The 10050-nt window shown below is 36.1% G+C and overlaps 1 protein-coding gene across 1 annotated transcript; it reads left to right on the forward strand.

Moving 5' to 3' along the window:
• The first annotated feature begins 7551 nt into the window (after positions 1-7551).
• Positions 7552-8844, forward strand: LOC145819153 (uncharacterized). Its single transcript, XM_082913113.1, has 2 exons — positions 7552-7689; positions 8002-8844. The coding sequence occupies exons 1-2, from the start codon at positions 7552-7554 to the stop codon at positions 8842-8844; spliced, it is 981 nt and encodes a 326-aa protein (XP_082769239.1).
• Positions 8845-10050: the final 1206 nt, after the last annotated feature.

Genomic DNA, 10050 nt, shown 5'->3' on the forward strand with positions numbered 1-10050 from the left:
GATTTATTATTTTTAAATATTTAAAAATGTTTAAGAAAAATTTATTTTTTATTTTAAATATATAATTTTTATTTTAAATATTTTAAACTCAACACAACTACATAACTTAAAACTCAATTCAAAAACTATTTTTAAAACTCATAACTAAACACATAATTCAAAACTCAATCAAAAACTCTTTTCAAAACTCATAACCAAACTATTTTCAAAATTTTGTTAAAAAAATCAAAAAATATTTTTTATTTTGTTCTTTAAAATTATTATTTTTTTTATTATTTTATTTTTTCAGAAAATAACTTTTGTTATTTTTTTAAGTGTTGGCCAAATAATTTGTTATGATTTAGATATATACGGCGATCCAAATATTTTTTTAAATTAAAAATAAATAAATATTTAGAAAAGATTAAAAAATTTAAAAAATATTTTAATCATTGATAAAATAAAATAGGAAATAGAAAATATATTTGAAACAAAAAACAAAATTTTAAAATATTTTTAAAAAATACAACTCAAATATTTTTTAAAAAAATATGTTCACATTAAAAAAATACATCTCAAAACACTTTTCAAAACTCATAACCAAATAAATTTCTCATTTCAAACTCATAATTCAAAGTACAATTTCGCACTGAAATCATAATTCTAAAAACAATTTAAAAAAACAAAATAAAAAAATATTTTTTTAAAAAAATAAAATTTTGATAAAAGTTTGGTTATAAATTATGAAATTTTTTTTATTAAAATTATAATTTCAAAAATAAATCAAACTCAACCTTATATTGTCTGCATCAACTTTTTCTGTTGCCTAGATGCTATATACACTATAACAAAATGCACTTTCGGCAACCAAAATTGGTGACTTAAAAAAATTTAGTCACCAAAAGTTGTAGAATTGGCGACCAAAAATTTTTTAGTCGGCAAAAGTAAAATATTTAGCTACTAATTTTTTTAGTCATGGTATATTGGTTACTGGCAACTAAAAAAAAATTAGTCGCTAAAAAGGCTAGAATTGGTGACAAAAAAGAATTTTAGTTGCCGTATATTGAGTTTTGGCTACTAAAACCATTTAGTCGTCGAAAAGAAAATAAAAAAATTATTTTTTACCTTTGGTGACCAAAATTTTGGAACCCAAAAGTTTATTTTCAGCGGCAAAAAAAAAAAAGAAAAAAAACTAGTTGTTGTATATGGAGTTTTGGCTACTAAAACCATTTAGTCGCCAAATGGAAAATAAAAAATTATTTTTTACCTTTGGCGACCAAAATTTTAAAAGTTTTATTTTTAGCGACAAAAAAGAATGTCAGTCGCCAAAGAGTTAAAATTTTTGGAGGGAGACATTTCAAACATTTTGAAGGAATTTATAAAATACTTTCAGCGACTAAAAAATTTTAGTCGCCAATAACCATCTATATAATTAATATCTTACGCTCTCACTCTTCTCTCCCAACCCTAAACAAAACCAACGCCTCTCTCTCTGTCTCCTCGGCATCCCTCTCCCTCTCTTCAGATTCTTTTTTTTTTTTTTTGAACTATTACTCTCTTCAGATTCTTCTCCCTAATCTTCTTTTCATTCAACCTCTCTCTCTCTCTCTCTCTCTCTCTCTCTCTCTCTCTCTCTCTTTAAACCTACATTCCTGTAGCATCAGATTTGGCGTCCCTCTCTTCATCAATGAACTCGTCGACGACAGTGGAGGGCTTCCGGCGTTGGCCTTCTAACATCCCTTCTCTACATCGACTAAGTAGCTTTGTTTACCCAAACACATTAGCAGCCCTAGATCATCAAATCTCCTCCATTGACAACCAAGAAAAGGTAAGTTTTTTTTTTTAAATCTTTTTTTTAAAATAAATTCTCTCCACTTAACTTGCATTTGATCCCCATGATGAAAAGCTGTGTGATATGAATAATAGACTTGCTAAAATTTTGTATGAATGTTGAAAAATGGAATTGTTGAAACACATTAGCAACCTCTGTGATATTCCTACATAATGAACATTTTGCATTGCAAGTGTATGATGAAATGCCCCAATGATTTATTTATTTTTATTTTTAAAAACAATGAGATACATGTGAATGGGAGAAAATGGCCAAAACACGTGAAAATTAAGTGATTTAGAAAACAAAGCATGTGTAATATGTTTAATTAAATTTAAATCTCATAAGCCAACCATTACCTGTGGAATATATTTTTGCTACTTGTAGAGCCAATTCTTGTATTGGATTATTATTAGAATATCCAACAGAGGTGTAACCCATCTAAAAGTTCTAAGGGCTATAATAATTGTGAAGTCCTCCCACTCATTTTGAGAAGTGGAGCATTGCTTTGAATTTTGGTACAATAACATAAAGGGCCATAAAATAACCATACAACTTTGCCCTTTAAAATATAAAGATCATATTCCCAATGGTAAGTCTCTCAACATCTAGTTATTATTAGTCCTTATTAATTTCTATTGTTTTACATTCAACATGGGCACTAGGAAGACCAAGTACTACCTTCTTCATTTATTTACATCACTGATCAAAAAATTTCACCTCACATGTCCTAACTCCAAAGGTATTAACCAAGAATTCAGTGCAGGGGAGAAACGAATTGTGCAGGGGAGCTAATATGGATTTTTGTTGATTCTTTAATGCCTTGGTAAATTTTATATGTTAAATGTTCATACCATATGCATGTTTAATTTTCTATGTCATTTTTTCAGCTCTTGGCCACTTTTAGTTCTCTTTGTTTAATGTATATAATTTATGTTCTAATTAGTTCCGTTTTGTCAAATCTTAATTCTTAGAAACTACATAAAGATTGTGAATTTTTTTGTTTGATATGTTCTTGGCAATTATTGAGGAGTGTGACAAGATGGAATAAACATGCAAGTTCATACCAATGTTGAATGTACAGTAGTTGCATTGACTAGTTTTAAATGAGTGTCAATCTAAAATTGATCTATTACCTAGGCTTTTGCTAATTTGCATTATAGTTCACCAATTTGATTTTTGGTTTGTGGACTGGACCGCTGAAGTCAAGTCCTGAGTCATCTATACTGTTACAGAATCACACAAATGGATATTGATATTGATATTGTATATATATATTTACAAGTGTCACTCCAGCTTTAATAAGCACATGCAAGATCATATTTTTGATGTTAGTCTATTGACTAGAAGTGTATAACCAAACAGACAAGTCTATTGTGAAGAACTTCTCATCAAACAAAAGTAGGAAGTGAAAAAAAAGAGAATCAGTGTTTTGGAGATGTGGGGTTCTGTAGACACCCCAAATTTTGACCACTCGTAAGACTTAAGCGCTTTATTCCGAACACTCGATGATGAAGATTACATTGTGTAAGTGGTCCGAATTCTCAACAAAGAAATTCGATTTCAAGCTCTAAACAATCCCAGCCTATCATAGCCACTGTATTTCTACCCTAGAAACTCAATTTTTAACATTGTACCAACCTGCATTGAACCTGAAAGTGAGGAATAGTGGAAATGCACTGAGGCCTGGCCGTGCCTCAGTCATGGTCGGCCGTGGGTACCAATGGCCTGCCGGGCATCTTGACTTTTCAAAGCAGATTGTGTAAATATCTGCCAGCTATCTATTTCAGCAAATATTTTGATCTGCAGCTCAGTCTCTATAAATAAGAGGCTATTGGACTGAATTGAAGAGGTTGATAGGTTGAAATAGATGTCAAAGTTTAGAAATATCAAAGGGTAAGAAAATATCAAAGAGTTGAAATCCTTCATTCATAAGTCATCTTCATACTCTCATATCATCCATCCATACCATATCAAAATAGAGCTTGGACTTGGAACTTTGATTGAGATTTGGAAATCATAACTCAAACTTTATGGTGTTGGAATCAAGTTTGTTAACTACGAGCTTACCTCTCTTTCAAAGGTATAATTTTACACTTTCTTCTTTCACCTTCTTCTACTCTTTTTCTCTATTTTTCTTGTCTTTATATACTGATTTTCAGAGTTGAATTGAGGCCCAAAAACATGTTTTGAGGTCTTGAAATTGGAGGGGTTGGCCACCCCTCCTTAGTTTTGCTTACTAGCTTTGTCTCTCTTTGTTTTGCTTATCTTTTTATGCTCTTTTAACATGGTTTTAGCTACTAGTTTTTACATTTTAGGGGTTGTTTTAGAATTGTTTTAAATTATTTAATTACTTCATGCTTTGATTAGTTCATTTGTTATCTCATAAGTTCACTTACATAACTTGTTGCATGTTGTTTTAGCTTTTCTTCAATTCATTTCAATTTTTTAGTCTCTTCTTAATAATCAAGTTGTCACTCCTTTATTTCATTCAAGAGTTGTTGCAAATGGTTGATGGTTATTCAACACATGAACTAGAGTTTTGTGCTTAATGGCTTAATCTCTACGGAGATTCATCGTCAACGTCGTAATCTCTTTTTCATGTTAAGAATTACTTCCCATTTGATGCTTCTCTCCTTTTAGTGGACATAATCATCACCTTGGACTTAATGGACTAATGAATGGAAATGACTAAACAAATTGGTTTAAAATTGGATCAACACACATAAAGAAAATGACTTAAATTGTTTAGGCTTGGCTGGACATTATGCCAAGTTACTCGAGTCATGAATGAACATACACTAATTCATGGTGTTTTTGATGATTCTTGAAGTGTCTCTACCACCCTCTTTGAGTTCACTCCATGACAAGAGGGGAGGGGTAGTCATATTCATTACATTTCATTGAATGTTGTCCAAAATTGTACCCGAGATCACCAGGCAATTAATTTGCTCATTGATGGTGTTGGAATCAATTTCAACATTCTCTCGAGATTTTTCCATGACAGAGAGGTGTAAGAGGGGCAAACAGAGTCCAGAACACTCTGTGTAATAACCCGACCCTTATATGTGATTCTGATATATTGTTAGTCCCTTAGTCTGTGGTTTCAAATGCTTTATGTGAAATTTCATGAAAAAAATTAAGTTTAATTCCATGGATTTTATGATTTAAAACTCGTATATGTTTAATAAGAAAAAGTATATGTTATGTTTCGAATGTTTGGATCAGAAATTGAGGACCTTAGAGGCTTGATAATTTGAAATAGATTTTATATTTGAAATCAGCATAATTTTTAGGTAATAATAAGCATGTCTGTGAAATTTCAATTTGGCATGATTAAACGATTGATTTTTGTCCTCATTCACTTTTATATATATACATATGGTTCCCTTGATGTTTGACTTAGAGCCCTTAACCAAAGCATCCTGAGAGAGAGGGAAGAGAAGAGTCCTTCAAGGAAAGAATTGGGAGAATTTAGGAAGTTGTAGGAAACTTGATTCAAGGTATGTTTACTCACTTCTATTTAACTCCTCTCTTCGAATTGAGGAGGGATTCCTCTATAGTATTATGCTAGATAAGTAATTGAATTGTATGTCTTGTATTGAAGTGATTTGGAATTGTGTTGGACCATCTAATGAGGTATCTCATAGGAATTGTATCTTATTTTCTTCCCTAACTATCAAACTTGAAGCCATCCCCATGGTTACATAAGTGTATGCATGTGAGTTTGTGTGTGGTTATGTGTAGAATTGCAAATACTGTGGAATTGAGTTGTGATTATAAGTTTAAAGATTAAAGATTCAAGTGTACTAAACTTAGTATATGTTGCACTGTTTGTGTACATATATTTTTATATCAACTAAGAGCCTTATTCAAGCCTTGGAGAACCTTACTAAAAGTTGGATTTTATGGGAAGTTCGGATTGGAAATTGAAGCAGATCGCCGAACGTGCGGGAACCCTTGCTGCACGTGTGGGGGTCATGGCCGCACGCGCGGAGAAAGATGAATTCTGAGGTTTTGGCTACTGTCTAAAAGGCACGTGCGAGGCATCACTGCCGCACGTGCGGGGCTCACAGCCGCACGTGCAGCCCATGCTGAAAAACTTGGGTTGCTTCGTTTTACGTGCTTAACCCTCTGATGTTGTCAAAATATGTATTTGATGTCTTTTTAGTAATTGTAAATTTGTAAATTCGTTCGAAGTAAAACGAGTCCGGAAATGGTTTCATAAGGAAAGGAACTAACATGTGAATTATGTATATGGACAGGGCACACTCCGGGAGGAACTAGCGCTCCGCCACAACACTGTGAGTAGTAGTACAACCAACGTATTTCTAGGCCGATGGCCATTCTGTTATTTCTGGGCCGATGGCCGTTCTGTTATATCTGGGCTGGTGGCCACTCTGTTAATTCTGGGCCGATGGTCGTTCTGAAAGTAACACAGTATCGGGGCAACCATATGAATTCTGTGGTTACATACGCATTATTACGTATTGTAATTTGTGTTATGCATTGAACTGTTTAAGTACTATTATTCATTGAGTGTAGCTCACTCTGTGTTTTGTCTGACGCTGTAGGTAATCAACTGGGAAGGTCAGTCCTAACCCTGATACCCGTCTCCCTTTTGTCAACCTAGATATAGGCAAGCACTTGGAGAAGACCATGCACTTTAGTGAAGTTTGGTTGGGCTTTTGGTTTGTCCTCTAATTGCCGACTATGGTGGGAATGTAAATAATATTTTTGTTTTACACCCAATCCTAAGGCTGGGTCTGTATATACGTATATATATAACCGATGCTCAGATGCATGTTTCTGTATATTATTTTCCTGTTAAGATGTTAGTGATCCTGGCATGGTAGTGATAGCTCAATGGAGATTGTTTTCTGTGATTTGATTATATTACTGCTTCCGTTCATGCCCCGTATGTTATGTATGTCAGGTTAATTGTCTATTTCTGAGTAGGTCATTCCCAAACTTTTAGGGGCGAGTAGATGGTGTGACAAGTGGTATCAGAGCACGAGTTGCCATCTCACACACAGATCCATTGAGCTTTAGGGTGTCTAGAAAAGATTTAGGTATCATACATGGCATTCTGGAGGTATATGAAAGATTGTTGGCAACGTTAGGCGTACTCTGTTAATACTAGCAATTTTGAACTATGTCTATGGTATATATTGATTGCTGTGTAGGTTATGGTGAGAACAAGAGCAAAAGACCCAGAAGATGCCACTTCTACAAGGTTGGACAGGATGGAAAGAATGATTATGGAAATGGCTGAAACCCTACGGCAACAACTGCAACAGCCACAGCAGCAACCGCCACCGGCACCGGCACCTCCACCTGTAGTGCAAGATTTCCATGCTGAAGACCGGACCATTACCCTTACCAAGGATTTTAAAAAGATAAAACCGCCGTCATTCAAGGGAGGAATAGAGCTGATGAAAGCTGAAGCATGGGTGTTGGGAATAGAGAAATTGTTCGAAGTTTTCCCTTGTACCGAAGCCCAAAAAGTGCAACTAGTTGCCTTCACTCTTGAGGACGAGGCACGGAGATGGTGGATGCTTACGAGAACTATACATCCAGGATTAGCATGGGATAGATTCTTGGAGTTGTTTTATGGTAAGTACTTTCCCCAAAGTATACGAGACAAGAAGGTGACCAAACTTGAAACTCTCAGACAAGGGAACAAGACCGTTGTTGAATATGAAGCTCAATTTGCAGAACTAGCATAGTTTGCACCTCACATGGTGGACACAGATTACAAGAAGATGCGTAAATTTGAAGGGGGCTTACGGAGCGCTATACTGGACAAGGTCAACATGTTGAAGTTACCCACTTATGTCGATGTGTTGGAGAGGGCTGTTATAGCAGAAGGAAACCTCGTTACTCAGAACTGAATTTCTGAATGGAAAGGGAAGAGGCAGAATATTCAGTGGTCAAAGGGGACAACTACTTTTCCAAATAAGAAGCAAAATTCAGGGACCTCCAACACAACCACTTCTACTCAAGATTCGGCCCCTGTGTGTTCAGAATGTGGAAGGAGGCACCGTGGGGTTTGTCACCGACTGTCTGGAGCATGTTTCCGATGTGGCAAAACGAGTCATCTAATAAGGGATTGTCCTCAAGGAAATTGACAAAATAACAACAAAGCTATTATAAGTTCAGTAGGGTCTGCACCAACTTCCAACACCAAGTCAGTTGCAAAACCTACTAACAACAAAGACACTGCGAGGCAAGGCAGGGTATTTGCATTGGTTCCGGGGGATGTGCAGAATGCTGCGACAGTGGTGTTAGGTACATTTATGGTTCACGGTTATTCTGCTCATGTATTGTTTGATTCTGGCTTTACCCATTCTTTTGTGTCAAAATTATTTGCACAAAATTTAGATAAATCTGAGGAACATTTGTCATATATGTTATGTGTGCCTTCACTTTTGGGAGACTCTATGATTTGTGCTTCTGTATATTTTGCTTGTGAACTCCAACTTGAGGATATCCGGGTATATGCCAATCTGTTACCTCTTGACTTGACCTATTTTGACATTATTCTGGGCATGGACTGGTTGAGTGAATATGGTGCAACTATAGACTGTCTGAACAAGCAAATCAGTTTCCACCCTCCGGGACAACCAGAATCTATTTTTCTGGGACAGGAAGTGACTTCTCCACCTTATTTGATTTCTGCAGCAAAGGCTTGTAAATTAATTCAGAAAGGGTGTCAGGGGTATTTATGCAGTGTTTTGGAGGGGCAAGTGATGAATGGGGATATTGACGTGATTCCAGTGGTCCATGAATTTCCGGATGTCTCTTCGGAAAAATTACCGGGGGAGTTAATAGACCGTGAAATCGAGTTTACAATTGAAGTGGCTCTGGGAACTCAACCCATTTCTAAGACTCCGTACCGAATGTCACCGGCCGAGATGAAGGAATTGAAAACTCAGTTGCAATATCTTCTAGATAAGGGGTTCATTCGCCCGAGTGTCTCCCCATGGGGTGCACCTGTTTTGTTTGTAAAGAAGAAAGACGGAACACTCTGATTATGTATCGACTACAGGGAACTCAACAAGGGAACCCTTGCCGCACATGCGGGGGTCATGGCCGCACGTGCGGAGAAAGATGAATTCTGAGGTTTTGGCTACTGTCTAAAAGGCACGTGCAATATGCCGCACGTGCAGGGACCTTTACTGAACGTGCGGGGATCACAGCCGCACGTGCGGCCCATGCCGAAAAACTCAGGCTGCTATATTTTACGTGCTTAACCCTCTGATGTTGTCAAAATATGTATTTGATGTCTTTTTAGTAATTGTAAATTCGTAAATTCGTTCGAAGTAAAACGAGTCCGGAAATGGTTTCATAAGGAAAGGAACTAACATGTGAATTATGTATATGGACAGGGCACACTCCAGGAGGAACTAGCGCTCCGCCACAACACTGTGAGTAATAGTACAACCAACGTACATTTATTTATTGTTAACGCAAATTGCTATTAACGTTCTGTTTTCGTAAGTCACTGCAATAACATGTATATTGACAAGTGAAATTTGTGCAAATGTGAACGTTAAAGGGATTTGTATACATCTGGATCACTCCGAAACTATCCCATTCTGTTATTTCTAGGCCGATGCCATTCTGTTATTTCTGGGCGAAAGGCCGTTCTGTTATTTCTGGGCCGATGGCCGTTCTGTTATATCTGGCCGGTGGCCACTCTGTTAATTCTGGGCCGATGGTCGTTCTGAAAGTAACACAGCATCAGAACAACCATATGAATTCTGTGGTTACATATGCATTATTATGTATTATAATTTGAGTTGTGCATTGAACTGTTTAAGTACTATTATTCATTGAGCGTAGCTCACTCTGTGTTTTGTCTGACACTGTAGGTAATCAACCGGGAGGTCAGTCCTAACCCCGATACCCGTCTCCCTTTTGTCAACCTAGATATTGCTAGGCACTTGGAGAAGACCATGCACTGTAGTGAAGTTTGGTTGGGCTTTTGGTTTGTCCTCTAATTTCCGACTACAGTGGGAATGTAAATAATATTTTTGTTTTACACCCAATCCTAGGGCTGGGTCTGTATATACGTATATATATAACCGATGCTCGGATGCATGTTTATGTATATTATTTTCCTGTTAAGATGTTAGTGATCCTGGCATGGTAGTGATAGCCCAATGGAGATTGTTTTCTGTGATTTGATTATATTAATGCTTCCGTTCAGGCCCCGTATGTTATGTATGTCAGGT

The sequence above is a fragment of the Camellia sinensis genome, chromosome 2 (assembly GCF_055761805.1).
Source record: "Camellia sinensis isolate YWXY chromosome 2, ASM5576180v1, whole genome shotgun sequence".
Classification (NCBI taxonomy): domain Eukaryota; kingdom Viridiplantae; phylum Streptophyta; class Magnoliopsida; order Ericales; family Theaceae; genus Camellia; species Camellia sinensis.

What these genes read in the sequence shown, in the direction of transcription:
- LOC145819153 (XM_082913113.1), top strand. Translation starts at nt 7,552, where the DNA reads ATGGTGGACACAGATTACAAGAAGATGCGTAAATTTGAAGGGGGCTTA. An exon ending in TTATAGCAGAAGGAAACCTC is followed by an intron (nt 7,690 to 8,001) that starts GTTACTCAGAAC and finishes TCCAACACCAAG; the next exon opens with TCAGTTGCAAAACCTACTAA.